At 48.1% G+C, this 22,347-nt stretch overlaps 1 protein-coding gene across 1 annotated transcript in view; it reads left to right on the forward strand.

Moving 5' to 3' along the window:
• The first annotated feature begins 6,699 nt into the window (after nucleotides 1–6,699).
• The window catches only part of CHSY1 (chondroitin sulfate synthase 1), a 78,165-nt gene continuing 62,517 nt past the window's right edge, over nucleotides 6,700–22,347 (forward strand). Inside the window, exons 1-2 of the mRNA XM_075159818.1 lie at nucleotides 6,700–6,965; nucleotides 16,050–16,545. Coding sequence (XP_075015919.1) covers nucleotides 6,700–6,965; nucleotides 16,050–16,545 — 762 coding nt within the window. The remainder of the gene's footprint in view (nucleotides 6,966–16,049; nucleotides 16,546–22,347) is intronic.

Consider the following 22,347-nt stretch of genomic DNA (forward strand, 5'->3'; position numbering starts at 1 on the left):
ACAGAAAATGGACTTGGGGGAGTGAGGGCAAACAGGGAATCTGTCAGCAGAGCTGTTCCCAGGTGTTCCAGAATTACCTGTGTGCTATTCAACGATCAATGTGAATGAAACTGATAATTGCACCCATATCTGCAAGGAACAGCTCTCCTAGCAGAGACTGAATGCAGGTGTGAAATGTTAGTACTAACAAATATAACCTACTGTGTTTTATACAGTACTGTACTATTTTGACTCAAAACTCAAGAATTAGGCTGTTCTGCTGTTGCTGTATGCCCAGTCTGGTTTCATCCTTAGACTGTGCTGATAGTCAGCTCAGGTGTTTGGATTGGGTTGTTTTTTCTTGGGTTTTGTGACTTTTTTCCCCCTCCCTAGGAAGATGACTAAAGAGAGCGTTTGCATTCAGAGAGCTCTCTGAACAAGGGTGGCATCCAGCGTGACAGTCTCCTGTATGTTTTACCAGCAGCGCTACGGTTAATGGCTGCATTTAAACCATCCTAAGGCTGTCCTTTATGCCTCCTGCGCTCAGCGAGGCAGTTCCCATCTCTGGCGGTTGTGTTTTTTCGAGCCTGGCTGCACATCAGCACACATCTCTACATCAGATCAGATCCACCCTTTGGACGATTTTTGCCCCTGTACAGGCTAAAAAGTGACACCTTTCAGGGATCAGGTTAGCCAAGAGTGGGGCACAGTGTGTTTCTGTCAACGTTCTCGCTGAACACTGAAAGTATATAATTTCCAACTGTAGAAAAAGCTGGTCTAGACTTGGATGGGCTGAAGACTTGGGTTTTTTTTTTTCTTCCCCCCTTTTGGAATGAAAGCTTGGCTTTTGGAACAGCTCAGCAACCACAAAGGAAAAGCATATGGCTGCTGGCTGGGTGGTGTCCTGGCCCAGTTACATCGTTGTAGCTGATTTGTGTGAGCTTCCAAGCCAGCTGTTCCAAGCCTGACACACACCCTGCCCATATTCCCAGCTCCAGAGCCAGCAACTTCAAAAACTTCCATCAGTTTTTATGAAGCAACCAATGGCTGTGATGGAGTAGGTCTCCTCAGCTCATTTTTGGGGGTGAATATACACGTTTTCATTGCAGATTTCTGTTGCAAGGGGCTGGCAGGTATGCAGCCGCTGCTCTGACGTCTGTGTTTTTTTTCTGTGATCATTTGTGTTTTGAAGTGCATACCTGCTAAAAAGCACTTTCAGCACGGAGCAAGATCTCCACTGATAAATTAATAATTTCATTCCTCTGTGTCTATCATACTTTACTAATCAAGATTCTTTCTGTGCGCTGCTTACCGAGTTCAGCTTCAGAGCTGGTACCGTGGGTAACGTTAACATACGGATGGCAAGGAAAAGAACTTAGAAAATTCTGTTTAAAGAGAATGGAAGGAAAATGGATATACTGAAATACCTGGCCTTTCAATCTAGTTCTGCTGCTCTGCTGTGTGCATTAAAATGGGGAGCTGCTGTTAGGTTGGCCTACAAGATGCACTTTCAAAAAAACCAAACCCCAACCTGGGTCCTAAAGCTTTACTTTATCACGTACTGGCAGGGTACCGTTCCCCGTAAATTCAGCTTACTGCTTCTTAGGTAATGTAATTGCCACTTCTTTAGCTTTAGCATCCAAAGATCCTTCTTGGGTATATTGCATCTTGACACTTGCATTTTAAAGACACGTTCTAGCATTTTCAACGGTTTGTTGACTCCGGTCTGGCGGTAGCACGTTAAAAATACATCACCTGCCCTTCCTTGATGCAAAGCTCAAATGCCTTGATGCACCACATTAGCGCTGCTACCGCCACCCAGCCGATGAGAACAGGAGGCTTGAGCAGGCAGCGGAGGAGCTGTGTGCTGAGCAGGAGGGTTTTGCTTCCCCTCCCACACCTCCAAAGCCCTAAGTCGGGTTCCCTGGCTGGGAAGGGCAGAGGCGACCCAGGGCAGCCCCTCGGCTCTGGGGGGTGCGGCCGCTGCACTGCGGGACCGGGCCGTAGGATGGCAATGTTGGTCTGGCTTTCCAGCAAGGAGCAACCGGTGACATTTCTTTTTTGTCCCTTGAACTGGCATTTTCTGAGTGATTCAGCTGAGAGGAAAGGTTGGGACTGGTCCGTGGCAGGACCAGAAGAGGATGGGGAGGAAAAAAAAAGTGGGTGCTGGAGCTGGGGAAGGAGTTTCTGCATCATTTGAAAATGCAATGGTGCTGGAAATACCGTGACAGAGACAAATGCTGCTGGTTGCCCAGCTAGATTTTTTCCACCATGAGTCTGTTACCTTGAATATATGAAGTATGCTCATTTTCCAGTGCCTGGGTAGTTTTTAAAGTATCAGTTTAAGTACTGGAACATTCATAATTAAAGTTTCTGGAGCACTTGGGAAGTAGTTCACTTCTTTAACTATTATTTTAAAATATGGTAGAGAAAACGTATTGTAGAAGGTACATCCTGTAGCTATTAAGTGGGCTCATCACTGTGGAAAAATTGTAGATCAAAACCGAAGGGAAAAAGAAGTGGTTATAATGCAAGATAGTCCTTCTTTCCTCTATAGGGTAGAGTCTCCTATGTGGAAGAAACTTTTTTCTTTTGGTAATAAGCTTCTTTATTCCAAAAGGATGACGTCTATTCTGTACGCGCACAAACCAGCTCGCCGCTTCAAGGACTTGGCTTTTTCATCTTTTAAAAATAGGATTACTGTTTTGTTAATCTGATTATGAATCTAAACTGTGTGGGCCTGTCAAGTGGGCTCTCGCCCACTTGGTCCGGGTGCTAATCTCACTCGAGTGAGTGGGATGGGAGCACGGAGATGGAGCACACACCACGTGTACCCTCTTCAGATTTTGGAGAGCCCTCAGAATATTTCCTCAAGCAATCCTACATAGACTAGAAAACATGCTGCATAAAAATATTTATGCTGTGTTTTATGAGAAAAATACCATGTCTTTTAATATATAGTAGCCATAATATATAGTGTCAACTATTTATTGAGACTAAGAGCTGTATTAATTGAGGAAGGCACTTAAATGTGATTATGCAGTATGACCTTTCTCTGCCAACCAGATTAAAAACATACTCTAGGCAGGTAATGGCAGGGTTATAATTCAGCTGAAAGAACTAAGCCGTGCTTTTCAAGTTTTCCCTTAATTTGCCTTTTTTTTTCTTTTTTTTCCTATAGTGGAAACAGCAGCTGCTCTATGCAAGAACAGGGGAGGGGGCAGGAGCAGTAAAAGGGGCACTTGCCCACCTAACACTTTTGAACGTGAGTTTGGTGCAATGAATGAAATAAAGCGAGGCACTTTGATGTGCTTAGGGAGGTTGTGTGAGCACCGCAGCATTCCTGGGTGCTACCCCCTCTTTACAGTTGGATGTCTCGGCCTTATAGCCGGTGGTGTGGTCTCGCCCGGCGGCAGTGTGAACTGTGAACGTGCCTCCTCTCCGGGTTAAATCCTGGCACCAAGAAAGTGCCCCTTCCTTCTCCTGCCCCTTCCCCAAGCACTCTCTGCTCACCCCCTGCCCGCAGCAAGGTCCAGGACCGTAATTACACTGGGAGGTGCAGGAGGGTGGGAACGTGCCAAATGAGAACTCGGGACAGCGGAGATCTTACACGGGAGTGTGCTGCTCAGCTTCATCGTTTCCATGTGTGCTGAAGTCGCATGAAGGTTTCAGTTCTGATGACTAACTTCTTTTCTTTATGGGAAGAAGCCAACTGACAGCTCCTCAGCCCCAACCCTTCTCTTTTTTATTGCCTTTTAACCACGCTAGCTCTGCCTTTTCCTGTAATTCATAGGCCACGGTGGCTTTCCCTTGAATCAGGAGATTTTTATTGCTGATCTGGAGCACGCTGAGAGTAATCCCATTCCTGCTCACGGACTTGCCACATCTCCCTCTTTTGGAAAGGAGTGGCCTTACTTTTTATTTTAGCTTGAACGTCTGTCGGTGTCCTGTATTTCAGGACCTGATGATCAGGCTTGAGGGGAGAGTTTGACGAAGTTCCTTTTGAAGAAGCTTTTGAAAGCCGAGTAAAAGGTCCATGTGTGCAGAGTGGCACAGGCTGAGGATAACTCCAGGCTTCGTAGAAAGGGATCAGGGCACCAGTAGTTAGAAATAATAGTAAAGCATTGCAACTACTGGGAAGCAGAAGAGAATTACAGTAGTGGTTTGGGGGGGATTTCCCCATGCGAAAACGATAGAAAGGACAGTATAGCAGAAAAGGTTTTCTTGGTATAAATAGTAGTTTGGGATTATTTTAATAGGGTGAACTGAGGTGGATCGTGGATCCTATTTCCTCTTCCCCGGAGGAAGGTCCCAGACAGGCAACTTTGTGCTGGCTTTGTTAAAGAAAAAGGGCTTCCAGGTAGCCCCAGTAGCCGGGCACAGCCCTGGGTCTGCCCGGCGCCTGTCTGGGGTGGGAACGCCTCCACGCCTCATGCATGGTCAGCTTTTGAGGAGCCCTTATGGGGATCTTCATCAACCTCTTCTCTGCCTGGTGGCACACATGAAGCTGCTGGGAAACTGCTACCATTCACTGCACCCCAGCTAGTGCTGCATTTGTAACCCTTCCCCGGTGTTTTGCAGCTCTGGAAGGCACGCAGCCTCAGCCTCAGCAACTCTTCTCGCCTGCCAGCTGGCTTTTGCCAAGCAATGGTGCTCCTGTCCTTCCCTGGCTTTCCCTGCCTCCTGTCTGTTCCAGCTTGGACTTTGCTTCCTTTCCCTCTCTTTCGCCATTTAGTTCTCTTCCTCTTCCCACAAACATACATCTCACTAATACTTCTCTGTTCTGCCTGTGAGCAGCCGAAAGGAGACCTCCTGCTCTTCTTTCCTGTTAATTGCTTGTATTTCTTCTCTAGTTTCTATTTTTATTTAATTTTATTTTTGTTTAATACCATAAATCATGGTGGTGCTTTCCTTGTGTTATTTGTTGCTCTTGACATCACAGGAGTTCATTGGTGCTGACCTTTCTTTGAGGATTGCACCATCACAAGAGCAGTAAAACCCACACAAAAGCATTTTTTTCGAGACATATCAAGTTCGTTAGATTGTGATATTACCTGCTAGTTCCCAGAAGTGTGACAGTTACTTACTGTACAAGGATCGTAAAAGTCTGTCATGTATGGCTTTCTTTGACTTATTATTGTACGGTATTAATTGGGTACAGCATCGTCTTTTGCAATGGTTCTTGCTCAAGAGCAGGCTGCTGTTACGCCGAGTCTTTCTTCTCAGCTCATTGTGGATGACACCACGATATAAATAAATTTTAAAATGGGAAAAACTGGCAATTGGTGATGCAGAAATGGGTAGGAAATGGGAAGAAACCACACTGATTAAGCAGGAGGTCAGTGGGTTGTACTAGATATGTTTCTTCTGTAAAGACCAGAGGGTTTTTTTTCCTGTAAAATGTCAAGGGTTTGGGGCTGCAATATTTGAAGCTGAAGCACGCTGTAGATGAAACGCACGTGGAGAGTTAGTCCAGACAAAGAAAAAATAAATCTTCAGGCGGTACAGCCTCATCTTCACTCTGTCTGACTTCACTCAAGTCATTATAGCCTCTGGATGGAAATAGACTGACCTATTTCTGGTCAGTTTAATTAGCAAGGTGGGAAAAACTGGAGAACTGCCTGTGCTTTCGCTCCCCCTGGCACCAGAGCCTGTGCTGCATGAATGCATCAGCGCCAGGCGAAACCAGGGCTGGAGGGCTGCTCCCTGCTGCCGTGCCTCCCCTCCGGCTCTGCACACACCCGTGGGCTGAGGCAGGGCAGATCTGGGGCTTGGGCAGCAGGGACCCAACCGTGCAGAGATGGGAATGGCGTGTTTCTGGCTGCGCAGGCTCAGCGTGAGCCATGGTGGGTCTCTGCGGGGAGATGGACCTCTGCCACCAGGCATGGGCACCTGGTGCTTGTCCCGAGTCGGGGTACCAGTCTCCCTGTCTTCCCATCCTGGTCCGAAGGGCTGGGCTGAAGTCCCAGTCCTGGATCCTGAGCCAGGGTCCTGTCCTGGGGTCTCGGTGCAGGATGCTGGGCTGGGGTCCCTGTCTTGGGCTTATGTCCGTGGTCTCAGTCCCCATCCCTGGATCTGAGCACCATGGTCTCCCGGGCTCCTGTCCCAGCCTCTTGGTCTGGGCAGCTGGGCCGAGGTTCTGGGGTCCCAGGGTGGGATGCTGGGTCACGGTCCCTGTCCCCTGTGTGGGGAGCTTGGTCAAGGTGCCGGTCCCTGTCCTGTGGTCCCTCTCCAGGGGGGTGCTTTGGGAGCCGGTCCCCGTCCCGGGGTCACATCCCGGGTCTCGGTCCCCCTCCCCACCCCAGGGTCCAGGCCCCCACCGGGGTCCCTGTCCCGGGTGGGGGCCGCCCCGCGGTACGCCAGCGCGGCGGGAGGCGGGGAGGCCGGGAGCTGCGCGGGGGCCGGGGGCAGCACCGCCTCCCTCCCCCTGCCCGCGGCGGGGGCTGCTCGGCGGCGGCCCCGCCACGGCCGGGCGGGGCCATCGGAGGCGGGCGGCGCGGCGCGGCGCGGGCCGCACACGGCGCCTGTGCCGAGGGGCAGGGCCGGGGAGGCGGGCGCCCCCTTCCCCTCCTCTCCCTCCCTCCCCTCCGCTTCCCGTCCCTGCCCCTTCCCCCATGGCGGCGCTGGGCGACACGGCGCGGCTGGCGGCGGCGGCGCAGCGCGGGGCGGCGGCGCTGTGAGGAGCCGCGCGGGGCCTGCGCGGCGCGGCGCCGGGCGGGCATGGCGGGCCGCGGCCGCCGCGCCTGGCTCAGCGTCTTGCTGGGGCTGGTGCTGGGCTTCGTGCTCGCCTCGCGCCTCGTCCTGCCCCGCGCCTCCGAGCTGGCGGCGGCGGCGCGGCCCCGCCGAGCCCGCCCGCAGGGCTGCCGCCCGGCGCCCGCCGCCGCCGCCCCGCCGCGCCGCCCCGGCCCGCCGGCCCAGAGCTTCCTCTTCGTGGGGGTCATGACGGCGCAGAAGTACCTGCGGAGCCGCGCCGTGGCCGCCCACCGGTGAGCGGGCGGGGGGGCGGCTCCGCTCGGCTGCCTTCGGTTGGGCTCGGGTCGGGTCGGCTGGGCTCGGTTCGGTTCGGTTCGGATAGGCTCGGGTCGGCTGGGCTCGGGTCGGGTCGGGTCGGTTCGGATAGGCTCGGGTCGGCTGGGTTCGGCGCGGTCGGCTGAGCTGGGCTCTCGGCACGGCCGTTCGCCTGAGGAGCGGCTGAGGTAAGAGCCCCCGGGCGGGAGGTCTCCCGCGGCGGGGCCCTTGCGGCCGGGATCCCCCCGCCGGGCCGGGGACCGCTCGCCCTTCCCCAGGGCAGGTGTGAGCGAGCCGAAGGGGTCCCCTCAGACCCGGCTCTCCTCGCACCAGCTCGGGCACAGGGTGGGCAGCGCTGGGGCGCTCGCCGGGCGGTGGGGCCGGGGTGTGGGATGAGGGGAGAGAGGTGCCCCAAGCTCTCGTCTGCTGCCTGGACAGGTCGGTGGAGACGTGAGGGGTCGAGTTGAGTCGCGTTGTCGCTCTCACATGGTCTGGTTGAGCCGGTACCTGGCAGGCAGACCCAGTGGTCTTGCCTTAGGGTCAGGCAGCCCCTCCGTAGCGAGGGGGCACCTACCGCCGGTCACCGAGGGAGACGTGGTCGTCAAATTGCTTCCCTCAATGCTTCTACCTTGGGCATGGCCGTGTCACGCTGGTGCGGTCCTTGGCTGCTGCTTCTGAAGAGAGCCGCCAGCTTAATAATAAAGTTTGGAGAACTCTGTAACCCCCTGGGTAGGAAAAAAAGACCACTGCGCCAAGCCGAGAGCATGTGCTTAGGAATGAGACCCAGAAAACGCATCTGGGAACAAAGAGTAAAATCAGCCTCCGCTCGCTGCAGCTGTCGCTAAGGCTGGACCAGGTAGCAAAGCAGCTCGAATGGGGAAAGTCGACTGTGGTGAAACGTTTCTAGCTTTGGGCTGGTAAAGCTAGTGTAGGAGCCGAGGTCTCTATGCCATGTTTTTATTACCTGAGTAGATCTATTTTTGGAGCAGGGGCAATCTTTGTGCTTTGCACCGCATGCCACTCACTGTAGCCCGTGGTCTCCAGCCATAGCTGGGTATCGCCGTGAGTGCTGCGTGCTAACGGGACTTCTGTCCAAAGCCTCGGCAGCATGAGAATAATCATCTCTTCTGTGAGAGACGTGTCTGTGGCTTTGGAGAAACTCTTCACTCTGCTGAAATGTGCTTATTGCTCCAGCGTTCGTGCCAGCAGGCAGTGCTGGGAGGCTGCGCGGGAAGCCTGCTTAGGAAATCTGAAAGAGTTAAGAGCTAAAATGTCAGCTCGGGTATACCCCGACTCCGATTGAGTGCAGCACAGCCAGTGCCGTCAGAGGAGCAGCCAGGAGCTCTGGGGCGGATCTTTCTCTAATAAAACATCCCCTTTAGTCTTGTACTAGAACAATCCCTTCTCCATCTCCTGCCTGCCCAGGTTGAAAAGTACTTGGCCCTATTGGCCAGTAAGAACAGGATGGCAAAACCGTGTATGATGGACCGTCTCCTCCTCCTCCTCCCCTGCCCAGCTCTGGTTTCGGGAAAGGGTAGCTCTCTTTATATCAGCATCAAATGCAGTAAAATTGCTTAATTTGGGTAATCTGAAGCATATTGTCCACCAACGACAGTTTTAATGGAAACTTAATTCCTTCTTTCAGTAGTAGACCTGTAATTAAGTTACAGAGGGTGCATGATTGATGCTTTGAAATGGGTGAAAGAATCTGTTTCTTCAGGGTTATGTATTCTTCTTCACTATGTGGGATGGAGCATTTTGGATTGCAAATATCATGAGCCGTGTAATTTACATTTACATACAGAAAGGCTGGAGTCGTGTTGGGACATCATGTAACAGGTTTTATGGCAGAATAGTTTGTCTAGCATCCATCAGATTCAAGAAAGGGAAATTTATCACAATATTGTCCAGAGATGGGTGTTAGTTGTGGAGCATTTTGCTTTGCTGGCGTGGGAAGGATTCTCATCCCTGGCTTTGCCCTTGCTTGCTGAACAGTCCCGTGCTGTGGGAGAGCTGGGTTTACAGAATCAGATCTGCAACATCTGCTCACGCAAAAAAATGGCTAAAGATGCAACTTAAGAAATCCAGCTAATGGAATCGGGCTTCTTCAGCCCTCGGAAGGAGATCTGAGTATCGCTTTTTACTGCACTGCTATTTTGGTTTAACCTCTAGCGGTGATGTCGGCTCTCGGAAGGGACGAATAAAGAGACCTCTTAATGTTGCGGTAGGGCTAAATGCATTTTTCTCCCCTCTGTTGGTAAAAGAATTGAGCTAATGTCCTAGTGACAGGAAGACATCTTTGGGGGAAAGTGGGGAGGGGGGCAGAGGAAGACAAACCTGAAATCTTAAATGGTTTTTGATTGCCGTGAAGTACTCAAGCAGACAATTGCTGGGATTACTACATTGACAAAGCATCCTGGTGAGCTGAATCGCTGGCACAGCGAGTGAAATGGGAAGCTGCTAGCAAGGCATTCCCGGGGTGGCAGCGTGTGCAGAGCCTTGATACCGTGCTAGCCAGAGCGCTGAAGGGAATTAGGGATTCAGAGGCTGAATACCTCCAAATTGCTGTGGCTCAAAGGCCATTTACAGACACAGCTAAAAGGGACCGGAGCGGAAAGCATTTGCTGATCCTTGCTGCTGTGAATCCAGATAGGGTCTAACAAGAGGGGAAGCAATCCACTTCCTGAACATCAATCATGAGAAAAATGACCACTGCAAGGCAAAACGGGCCTGCTGGATATTCAGGAGACGCCGGCTCTTTGAAACAGTCGTGCTTTTGTAGTCTGCGAGGCAGAGAATAAGCTTTAGATCTACAGGTTTTCGGAGAGCAGATTTGCTCTCCGAAATAAGCTTCAGCAGTTATTGCATCTGACAGCCAGGTTAGCAGAGCTTCCCTTCCAGGAGGCTGGTGAAGTGCAGCAGCAGAAACTGCGGTGTCACATCAAAGGACAAGAAATAGTCAGGAAAAGAGCTGTGCAGGAAGGAGTTAAGGTATGGCTGGGGTTCAGGGAAAGTGCAACAATATGTGCTAATGGTTTTGCAGTTGAGGGGAGTTGTCCTAAAAGAGCTGCAGGAAGGAGAGGATGGGAATAAGCAGTCTCCCAGAAGATTTAAGTCTGCTGCTCTCAGGAACAGAAATATCAGGCAGTTAACTGTTTTTTTTTTTTTTTTTTTGCGTAGCAACTAGATTTCCCAGGAAACGTGGCAGGAGACTAGTGTGAATGCAGTTAATGGCGAGATGTCAGATGTTGGCTTTTGGCAGTATCTCTGCAGGAACACAGCCGCAGTACTTCTCAGTTTGGGACAGTCCCCACGGGACCTTGAAGTGCCACGAGGCCACACGCACGAGGACGGCGAAGGATGCTGGGGCTCATGCTAAGCCGTCCCGCTCCTGTGGCAGAAGGGTGCCCTGCGGGAGGCTCCATTTCGAACGTGCTGCCACACTGTTTGTGGTGGCTTATAGGAAACAGACTCCACTGGAATCTAAATACCTGAGTGCTTGGAAAAGCTTAAGTGAAAGGCAGCCAGAAGGATTTGGGGTCTAAAGGAGTTTGTATTATCTGTCCAAGACTGCACTAGCTGCTGCAGAAGTGTAATACAAAACACATTTTTGTGCTTCTTTTAAATTCGGAGCCTAGGTCAAGGCTGTTGGGTGGTATTTGGTTTTGGTCCTTTCTGGTTGCTTGGGAGGTAACACGATGGATTGTGGAGTGTGCACTCTTGCCTCTCGGGAGGAGGTTGCGTGAAGTGACTTTGAACATCGTGACAGCACGATACATGTTTTGCTTAACGTATCGATCGTACTGCAGTATTGCAATAGTGAGAATTCGGTGTGTCCTGTTCTTGTATCCTCTAGCAGAAGTATGACATACTTGGGCTTTCCAAGCAGTAAGCAGTTACCTAAAGTTTGCAAGAATGTTTAAGGAACAGTGTGAAATAAATGCAGTGAGACCAACTGGCATTGATGCATGGGGGATAAGGAGAAACAAAGTCACCTACGTACTCCAAAATAACCATATGGCCCAAACCTCTGGGACACTTGGGCTTTGATCTTAGTCTGATCCAGTGAGTATTGGTGTGGCTATGCATGATGGATCCATTTCTGTCCCTGTTTCCACAAGGAAGGGGGATGGGTATCCATGGACAGAAAACTGGCATCACTTTAAATTGGAGGAGTTTAATTCAAAGGACTCTAAGGAGCTGTGGAAACTGCTTGGGTTCTCCATTAAAGCTAGATACCAAGCTGTCCTGCAAAAATTTGAAAGGAACTCTCCCTCAAAATCTGAATTCTGTAATGCAGATCTTAACTGACAAGCTCTTTTAAACTTATCTGGAAATGTAAAAAAACAGCTTGTTTTTCTGACTTCTCGTGATGGTCATCTGCAGTACCACGTGCACGAGCAGCGTGCTGGTTTCCGTGCTCAGTTCTCCTGGCTAAGCTGTGGTTCATCGCTTCCCTATGGCAAGCGTTGCTGCAAAGATGGGACCCTGAAGAAGGCTTATGCAAAACTAGCCCTAATTCAACATGAAATTTAGCTGAACCGTCTATTCAAGAAATCGGTCTTTTAGGTCCGTTATCTTGCTGAGTTCTTCACAAATTATGATTTTCTTCAGCATAATTATACAAGATGACGATTTCTGAAAACGTTAAATGGTTTCTCTGATCTCCTCTAAGGGAGGTTCCCAAGCTGCAGACAAAAACTGAATACGTTTTTTGTAATCGTCTCCAGTTTGGGTCTCTACAAAGGGAGCACTGTGTGCATAACGCCGCTGACTATGCTTCTGCTGAGTCTGCAGAGCTGATAACAAAGCAAGGTAATACAAATAAATAATAAACTCTGGAAACTGAAGATAAAACATTCCAGATCTGTGCTCCTCCTGCTCCAAGCTATGCTTTTTAAACTTCTTTTTAGATGAAGAAATTCCTTATGACAACATTTGGTAACTATAGTAGTGGTCACTTTTTAGCAAATACTGGGGTTTTTTTCGCACTCTTTGTGCACACAGTTTTCTCTATTGCATGAATACCTGTACCAGCTGTGACAAAATCTTTGCACCCAGTTTGCTTGTGACTTGCTCAGATTAGGGTACACATAGGATATCCAGTGCGCAAAAACAGTTAAGGGATGGTCAAATTGACTTGGTAGCCACCAATACTGGAGCAGTCCTAATGTCCTCTTCTAAGAGGTTACTTCTAAGGAAGCATCACCTAATTTTTCTATGTTTGTGTTTGTTTAAATTGCACTTTGATTCCCTTGTCAACGCTAGCTTCTAGTTCGTTGGAGTTATGTGCCCTGTGCACTGAGAGAAACCAGGTCGTACACTGTTGTGCGTGTTTTCAGTGCTGCTCCTGGGGAAAGTAATAGAGAGCCTTGCTGTCCTGATTCATGCATATCCTCCTGTTTAACCGAGCAGATTCAGATTACACGGAAGAGATAAGGTTGGGATCTGTCAGAGCAGTTCAGTTGCTGGGTTTTTAAGTGACCAGTACGTGTATCAGTTGTATTCAGAACCTGATACTTCTCTCTGGACAGAGTCGAGAGGCCTTGGGTTGGCTGAGGCCACCAGCGATCACCGCAGGGAAGGTGGTCTCTGCAGGTGTGGATACAGGAGTCTGGTGGCAGAAATGTGACTGCATTTCCTTTAAACAGCTGAGGGTGATGGGGAGCCCTCATGGGGGGAAGGACGGTGTCAGGTTTTGCTAAAAATACTTTCCTTTGTTTTTTTTATTATCAAACATACAATTCATTTGCAGATAGAATCTGCATGTCTTATGTTAGAGAAACCTTGACTAGGAAAGCAATGTCAGCCGGTGGGAGTGGGTGCTGCTGGGGCCACGGGAGTAGGAAAGTGTTGAGACAAGAGCTCTGTGCCTACGGAGCTGAAGGGGTCAGGTTGCTGCCCATAACCCGAGAGCAGACACGGTAAACTGGACCGGAGATGAGAGAATGGGCAAGAAACATAGCTGTTAACACACTAATCTGCAGAATCACTTGTGATTGAGTCAGGTCTGATTCTTTGCAATGTCAGATAGAAAAGTTAAAAGTAGCTTTGATCAGAATTCATCCCTGCATTTAACAGTCCTTGGTTCTGCTGGTAGCTGGGGTCAGAAAAATGTACTTACAGTTCATCTTACAATCTGTGGTTTGGCTTCTTTGGCTGGGTGCAACAACATGTTTCCTGAGCAAACTGTTCTGTATCCTCTCCCCAAAAAGGGGCTGCGTGGAGCAGTGAGCTGTGGCTTAGCCATAAGGAGCAGCACATGGTGACTCCCATTGTTTCAGCCTCTGCCGAGCAGCGCTCGCCTTGACACAAATGGTCAGGCAATTTTTCTATGTGGGAGCGTATTTCGTCTGCCTGAGTTTGAACAAATGCTCAAAACCACAGTCACAAATGACAGGGCGAGTCGTCTCATCCTAGAACTTGCATTGTCGCAGGAAGTGAACAAAGACTTAGTCAAGCTGTGCTGGGGCATGGCTGGCGTGAGATCCCGAGGCTGAAGTAATGTTGCATGTCCCACGTATACAGGGATATTTCTCTGGCTTACTCCTGTTTTAGTATGAAACTTAAATATGGCCCACATCCAAGGAAAGATGAGGCCAGAGTGGCTTTGAGCCGAGGGGTTTAATGCCATATGAGGGCTGGAAATCAAACCTGCCAGATGCATTTTATTCCACTTTCATTGAATGGGAACTCTATCTTGACAGTACTGAAGGGTGTCCTGAGGTGAGGGAACCTGGTTGGAGAGCAGGGAGTAAATTTAAACTGGGAACCAACCAGGGGTAGTGGTAGTTGTGTAAAACAAAAAAAAAAAAAAAAAAAAAGAGTTGAGTCCAGAAAGGAGCTAAAGCTTGGAGTGATAGAAGACATCCTGTATTGTCCATAGTTCGTAATCATTATGAAGGCAGATCTTTCAGGATATTGAGAGCAAGTCTGAAAATTCATTGTTTGCTTTTGAATAAAAGAAGTCAATAAGCAGAAATTTCCATAAGACTTTAGCTTATAACTTCACCTGGTGATTGTCTGGAAAGTGTCCTGGGTCCACCCGAAGCTGCACTGGGAGCTGGTCACAGTGGATGAGATGAGCTGCATTTCTCAGTAGCTTCTTCTGCCTTTTCTTTCTATGAGTTTAAAATTTGAATGCATCAAGTACCTTTAATGAAGAAGTCTTTTAAATTTAGATTGGGAGTTGACATGGGAAGAGCAATTTACCATGTAGTCTTTTCATTCAAGACCAGATGATTTGTATGTGGAGCGTGGGTGTCAGAAAATAAACAGCGGAACTTCCTTAATAGTTAGTGAAAGTTCAAGATATGGGCATGTCTCATTTTAAAACAGGCAGTTTTCAATGCTTTAACAGGATGTGACTTTATAACCAGTAGTACCGTGCATTAATTGCATCACTGGTGATTAAAGGCCTCATCACCTCTGTTGTGAAGTCAACAGGAATGTTTCCATTGACTTTACCCTGTGCTCTTCTGGGAAGCTGGGATCTAAACTTTTCCTGTGAAACACTACCCGTGGCAGTAAGAAATCCAGAAGACAAAGCTTTTAAAGTAATTGGGAGATATACATTACACAAAGCTGAATTAGTGTGTAACCATTAAGGTGTCAAAGTTGATGTTTAGTTAGTACTAATTAAATACCTTTGCATTTCCCCGTGGAACTTAAGGAATAATTCTTCTGAAATATTTTTACATTTCAGATGTTGTATGGTAGCTTATTCTGGAGATTTCAAATTTCACATGGTCTGTACTGCCTAAAATCTGCTCTGCTTTTGGCAAGAAACCTATGTTGAGAGGCATCTGGTAAAAGTGACAGTGATGCATTGAAGGAATACTGTGTCCTTTACCTTGAGAGTGTTTTCACATTCAGCTTTGAATGTAGGTTACATTCTGAGCATGGTTGCCAAACATGGTTAGAAAATATTCTCCCCCTATACAAAAAGGGGCAAAACCTGTTGGTTTACCAATGAAAATAGTTTTCCGTGAGTTTTTGTGAAGGGTACGTGAACTCTGCTTTTCCCAAGGTAGAATTTGAGAAAATGGTACTGAAAGCTTGAAATTCATAATTTTTAGGGCAAGGCTGTAACAGTTACTTGATTGAAAATCCTTCCTGGAGGAGGTTAAGTGTGCTGCAGTCTGCCTTGAGGAATCATCCCACATCTCTTCCTGCAATATAAGTGACCCAGTTTACCCACACAGATGGGTTGGATTTGGCAGAGAGGAGCACGGAAGGTGTGGAGCAGATGTCGTCGCTGTGCTGCTTCGCACAGAAAAGGCTCCTCTTTTGTGATGTTCCTCTCTATTAAAATCTGGTCTGAAGTGTGCGAAAAGCTGCTGGAGGTGCCAGTTCTGGTAGCAGCGGGTCGTCTGTTGGAATTACATGTTTTGCATGCATCTCTTAGGACTACTTTTCTACTAGACCTTTGCTGGTATGGGCAGACCCATTTGAGGTTAGTGTTGCTACCATGCTCTGTGCTTCTCTGGCTGTCTCAAACAGGCAGGAGCATGTTACTTCTGTCAAAGCCCTACCTGTTCTCCACGTAGCATCTAGAGAATTTGCTGTTTGGTTGGTTTCCCACAGGATACATTTGAGCTTTTGGGGGACTTAGGGGGATTGGGAGGTGGATGTGATGCTGAATAACTTGCAGGGAAGCTTTGGAGGCATTAAATCCAGTTGTATGTGAATTGTTTGCCCATCTTGGCCCCCTTTGGCTTCACTCTGCATCTTGTGACCAATAGCTGTTAGACCAATACGAAGTGTGCTTAAGAAAGCCTGCCGGCCACTAGTGAACTACTATTGAATTACTTTTCTATCAGATACAACTGCAAGAATGATATTCAGATGCTTTTCATGTCAGAATTTTTTGTGTGTTATACTAATTGCCCTGTGTGCCATGTGAATGTCCTCGTTTGCATGGAAAAAAAATAGCCCAAGGCGTTTAAAAAGGAAATTTGTAAAGCAGATGAGGTGTAGTTCCTTTGAGCAGTCTCTGATAGCACTCTCTGCCTGCCTTGGTTTGCATACTTAATTAGTCCTTATTGTCTTTTTCTATCTAGAACATGGTCCAAAACCATTCCTGGCAGGGTTGAATTCTTCTCCAGCGAGGGTTCGGACACCTCTATTCCCATCCCCATCGTGCCGCTTCCAGGTGTAGATGACTCTTACCCACCCCAGAAGAAATCTTTCATGATGCTCAAATACATGCATGACCACTACTTGGACAAATACGAATGGTTTATGAGAGCTGATGACGACGTTTACATCAAAGGGGACAAACTGGAGAACTTCCTCAGGAGTTTGAACAGCAGCGAGCCCCTCTTTCTTGGGCAGACTGGCCTCGGTACCACGGAGGAGATGGGGAAGCTGGCGCTGGAACCGGGCGAGAACTTCTGCATGGGGGGACCAGGAGTGATCATGAGCCGGGAAGTTCTGCGGAGAATGGTGCCGCACATTGGCGAGTGCCTGCGAGAGATGTACACCATCCATGAGGACGTGGAAGTGGGAAGATGCGTACGGAGGTTTGCGGGAGTGCAGTGTGTATGGTCCTATGAGGTAAGGACGAGGGCGCAGAGAATGAGGTGTGTGTTTTGGGGGAGGTAGAGGAGAGGGTGGGAGAGGCTGGCGGCAGGGGATTGCTGTGGTACGGCTGTGCAGCAGTTCCTCCAGAGCTCGCCTGCCTTTGCAACTTGACCATCCAACTGTACAGTTTCTATGCTCTTTGTTTCCTACAAGTTTCACCCTGGGAGAGACCTACACAAATGTGGAAGTGCACCAGTAAGGAGGGAAATGGAGCCTGACATTAGCACATTGGGGTGAGGGGAGGAACATTCATCATTCATAACAGTCATTTTTACTTAGCCAGAAAGAGAGTAAGCTTAAATCAAAATGTCCACGGGTCCCTGCAGTCTTGACTGTCCAAGCCTCTTTTATCTTCTTTAGCTGGGGATGTCATGATGTCAGTGTGGAAAACAGATGATACAATTACCGTGTTTCTTGCTGCAGTTGAAATGTGCAAGGCTGATAGATGTTTGCCCTGACAGTGACAGTTTTTTCCCAAACTACAGCCATGGCAGCGATGTCTCATGGTGACTGGCACTGTCACCCTGCACTCTGAGCTGCCTCCCATCCTGCCCACAGCCCAAGTCTGCTGCTGCTCAGGGGACTCGCTGGCAGCCCCATCCTGCAGACGCTTGCTGAGCAGGTCCTTGGCGTCAGCAGAGACAAGCCACCGCTCTTACACCGAAACTCGGGGTCTGCCCACACTGATGTGGCTGCGCATTGCGCATCTTGGGGAAAAAAACACGAGAGTCCCCAGCCTGCCTGTGACAGAGTTTCGTGCTGCTGTTCCTGCTGGGTGCTGGGGGCTGGCGGCTCCTCCCAGGGGCGAGGGGGGCTTCTCCTGCCCGGGTGTGCGGGGCTCTTTGAAGTGAGTCCTGGGTGTTTACAGACTGTCTGATTGAAAACACCTGCTGGGCTTGAGCTGCAGTTTCTCCTCTAGTACCAGGGAAAATGCTGGTGAGTCTCTCTTAGAAATAAGGGAGAAGTTGAGAGCAGAAGAGAGGGTGAACAGTTTGTCTTCTTACACAAACATTTATGACTTGTACGCAACTATTGCTTTGTCCTTTTATGAGATGTGGTAAAGAAGGGGATTCTTCTGCCTGCGTGACAGCGGAGCTGTGGTCATGGATGACGACAGATACTGCTGCTGACCCGTTCTCTCACTGGCAAAGACTTGTGTTAAACTTTTGACACTGAATTTCTGCCCCCAAAAACTGTTGCTTGGTTTCAATTCACAGTTCAGTGATGAGAAGGCCTCAGAGGAAGGGGAAGGAGGTTTCCAGCTGCAGTAATTCATTCATATCTTTTGTGCATAAAGATTTTCTGGACTAACAGTAGCTCTCCACATTCCCTGCTTACAGACCTGGAAATACTTTATATATTGCCAGCATTGTGGTTAGCCATTCATAAGGAGTCAGTAACTTTTTCCACAGTTTTTAGCAGCATAAAATTTTTACTCTAGACATTCTGAGTTGAAATAACTTCTGGTATGAATGCCTGTACCATGTGGCATTTGATAACTTACTGAAGGTCAGCATTTTGGTCCTACTGAAACTGGCAAAGACCTCCTGAATTCAATATGATCAAATTTTGGCTTGAAATAGCTAACGATAGCACATAACTGCACTAGGAATGCGATCTGACAGAATTAGATTGGGCTTTTCTCAAAACCAGTTTTGTTTGATCAGCTTCTGTTAAATTAACTGTAGTGCTGGATTCTCCCAAGTGCCATGAATTACTTAAAATTGGTTTGTGTGAAGTGTATAAACTGTGAGATGCTCAAAAGTAACCCGTGAGTGTGAGATGTTAAGGCTCAGCTGTTATGGAGAGAGGGAAGAGTTGTGGTGATGAAAGCACACTGCTTCTGCAGGGAATAGGTCCACTCTCATTTAGTTGAGGCTTTTCAATTTAAAAACCTGTCATCTTTTCCTTTTTTTGATCTGGTACTCTCATTGCCAGGACAACTAAATTAAATGTGCCTGGTATTTTATTTAAGATAAAGCAATAGCTGTGTGAAATAACGCAGCTGTCTGTCGTAACAGCTGTGTTAGGAAAGCTTGGTGTAAAAGCGACATTTTCCATGTCTTGTACGTTCGTGAACATCAAGTAACAGGCCACTGTAAGTGAGTTGCAAAGCGTTGTATTTCAGTGAGTTTCTGACAAAGCAAAAAGTTTATCTGTGCCTGCTCTGCTGGGGCACAGCCACCACATTCTTCACAATTCCCGTCGAAAGGGAAGCAGCGACAGCATGAGGCTCAGCAAACAAAACGGCGTTGGCCTCAGAAAAACTAAACCTCAAACTTCTCCTTCACTTCCTGCACTGGTCCTATTCTGGAGGGTCTCAAGTCTCAAGCACGAACAAGGAGTTTGGGTCTTTGCAGTCACCCCCAGCTCTTTGGTTTTCATTCTTAGTGCCTCCGACATGGAGAGCCCTGCAGGACCTCAGTTTGGGTGGTTTTTTTCCCTGCACTGTTCTTGCGGTGGGCTGTATGCCCAGAGTCGTTTTACTCATCTCCATGACTGTCACTGCCCCCTTTCTCTGATTTTAGGATCCCACAATGTCTTTACTGTGCTGCTCATCTTCCCTGGCTCTGGCTCTGGTGGTGTGCTCAAATGCGTCTCCAGGCCCGGCTCTGTGGTTTTTTTCTGCTCGCAGCAGTCTGTCTCAAAACCCTTTTTTTCCCCCCCCTTCCTGTGTTTCTGTCACTTCGCTGCTCTCTGTGGTGCCTCTTAGACCACTTTATTAGTGGCACTGCTTATTGCCCGTTTCAAGACTTGTAAAGATTTGTTCATGCTCTTCCTGCCGTCAGGAGCTTTTCAGCAAATACAGTAAAGGAATTGACACCACGATTCTTTGGACTTCCTGTTTCATCTCTCCCCAGAAAAGAGGCAGCAACAGTATGTGCAAGCTTGAGGAGAACGGAAGCTCCCTGGGCTCCAGGGAGCATCGTCTGATGCACCCAGGCTGCTGCTTCAGGAGCAGTTTGAGCCCGTGATGGATTTTAGGCTCCTGTGACCAGGCTTGTAGCTGTTCCCCTGCTTGAGACTGGTCGAGCGAGTCACAGATGAGACGTGCCTCTTAAAATGTAAGTTCTTTATGGCAGGATTATCATCATTGTAAAAAGAAAACCGAGGCTGTTACTGCTATTTGACAAATAACAACCCTCTATAGGGTGGAGCAGCCAAAGCTACAGATTTTACACAGCAAACGAAGAAAAAAAATCATGAAAAGAATGGAGCTGTGAAATCTCTGAAGCTTACAGATGGGAGCCTGACAGTTTATGAAGCGTTACAGAGTGCAGTCCTTCCTCTTGAAGAGGGCAAAGGGCTTGTACTGAACTTGCTAGGAAGTGATTCTGCATTTTTAGTGAATATCGGTATTTTGGACTTCTGGCACACTGATGGGTGTTTTTTCTCAGAAAAAATTTAAATATTTAAGTCTCCTTCCTTCTCTCTTTTTCTCCCGCCAATAGTTCTTCTAGTTCGTCTTGCGTGGATCAGAGACATGCTGGTTTTGTTTTCTCAGGCACTGCTGTGTGATGCCATGTGCGGTCTTGGCTATTCAGCCTGAGAATGGGTTTCAGCTATCTCATTTGTGATTTAAGCGATCCCAACGTATTGTTGATCTCAGTTTTCATTTTGAGTCTAATGTTTCCTTTAAATGCATCTGAATTACGAAGCCATGGCTCTGTAGCTTAGTGTTGTTTCAGCCTTGTTTTGTAGCTGCTGCTGAGTATTGTTCTAATTTGTGTTTAATATCCTCATCTTAAGAGCGCTGGTAACTTTAATACAAGCTCTTTGTAGCTACTAGAAATCAAGGCAGTGCTGATATATATCCCACTAATTCAGTAATAAAACCCTTCTGACACACATTACTTTCAGGTAATGACTGCTTTGCGTCCTACAGCGCAGCGGAAACAGCTGGATCCAACGGAGCATCTCACGCTACCTCTAACTGCTGGTGCAAATGCCCAGATGTTTTGTCTGTTTTTCCTTCTGTTCTGATTGAGGTAGTGGGAGAAATTAGGTAAGAAGCAGCAAGTGTGTCTGTGTGGAGGGGGCTGTGCTTTCCTCCAAACCAGCAACAAGTACTGTTCAATGTCCTGAAGTCAGACAGGATTTTTTTATAATATGCATGGAAATTAAGCTGTGACAAAGGGAGCGATCACATCAGGAAACGTGGGCATCAAGAAAGAGTAGGTCCAATCTTTTGGGCGTTGGCAAGGGAAAAAGTAGGGCAGTGGTGACTAGGGATAGCGGGGGGCTTCTGGGAGAAGAGGGATTTGAATTAACGTTTTGTGTGGTCTTTCATCTGGAGTAATTGAAGATAATTGCTACTCTGAAATTCACTGAAGTTAGGAAAGCCCTTAAAGTGCACATTATATCCGCCAAGTACATTGGCAGTGCCAGAACATACCGTTTCTGGAATGGACTATCCCGTGGGCAAAACTGAAGTTTATGGTTTTCTGAAGATAGCCAGAAGTCAAAAAAAATAAAAGTTCTGCAGCGATTGATCAGAACTGAAATACTGGGGACTGATGCAACTGTTAACCACTAACTTTCAGTTCCCTTGCTTTATTCTCTGAGAAAGAACCTTCCTTCATGAACAGAAAAGGAGATTCAGCCTGTTTCTAGGTGGCTGATGTAGGACACGGAGCGACTTCAGCAGCAGGAGCTGTACACCTCGGAGCAGGGCAGGATGGGGTCTGTGAGGAGGTGTTTTGGGCAGGGTGCTCTGAAGCACCTCGGTTCACTGCAGTCTGTGTGGGGCAGTGGGGTTGGACTGTGATGTTTGGTCGCTCTTGCTCTGTGAACCCTTGCCTGGGAGTGCAGGCAGCAAATGTAAGACTCGACTTGTCTGTGTGGTTGGAGCATCCAGCAGCACATCTGAACTCAGACACTTTAATAGATATGTATTGTCCCAGCTTCAAAGCTTCTACTTTTTTTTAATGTCAGAGCATAGAAACTTGGCAAACCCTGACAGCAAGAGATGCCTGTGTCTCTCTGTGTATCTGTAGCCCATTGCATCTCTCCATTCAAGAAACTCCTACGATACAAATTGTACATGTGTGTGTGAGAGGGAGGATACAAGCATGCCCAGTGTTTTATGGTGAATGTTTATAAATCAGCTTTTCTTAAGCACTAAATTTTATCTTTGAAACACTTCAGAGATGTCTGTTTGGCTTCAGAGTAAGTTGAAAGTGGGTGGCCATCCGTTCTGGGCATGGATGGAGACTGAGCTTCATGAAGGTAACGAGGAATGGTATTTTGTCAGAGGACACACAGGTAAGACTAGAGAAGAGCATTATCTGGGCAGGGAAGGCGATGCATGGAGCTCAGTGTGAGACTAAAATACGTGACTGATGTGACAGGGAGTCTGTGACGGCAGTGGGGAAGGCAGTGTGGTATGACCACTGTGGTCTAATTTTAGTATCAATGTTTGCTGAGGAGGAGGGCAGAGAGGTCAAAGGAGAGAGCAAAGGCTGCAGTTTGGGTTTGTGAAACTAAGGTGTGGGTTAGCAGGGTTTGGAATAGGAGACACAGATCTCAGATCTGCACTGAAGTCCTGACCTAGCTCTTTCACTTCAGAAAATAATTAAATATTTGAGAACCAAATATTTCAAAGAGGGAAAACTGACTTGACATCACTAAGTAATTTCTTAGTGACTTCTGAACTCAGGTAGGTAAAGGTTTTTTGTTTGTTGTAGAAATCAAGAACCATTTTGTATATAGCTCTGAGCGTTGTGCCCAGGTCACTTGAGTCTGGATCTCTCTGACTTTCTGCTGGCCATCATT

The sequence above is a fragment of the Calonectris borealis genome, chromosome 11 (assembly GCF_964195595.1).
Source record: "Calonectris borealis chromosome 11, bCalBor7.hap1.2, whole genome shotgun sequence".
Lineage (NCBI taxonomy): Eukaryota > Metazoa > Chordata > Aves > Procellariiformes > Procellariidae > Calonectris > Calonectris borealis.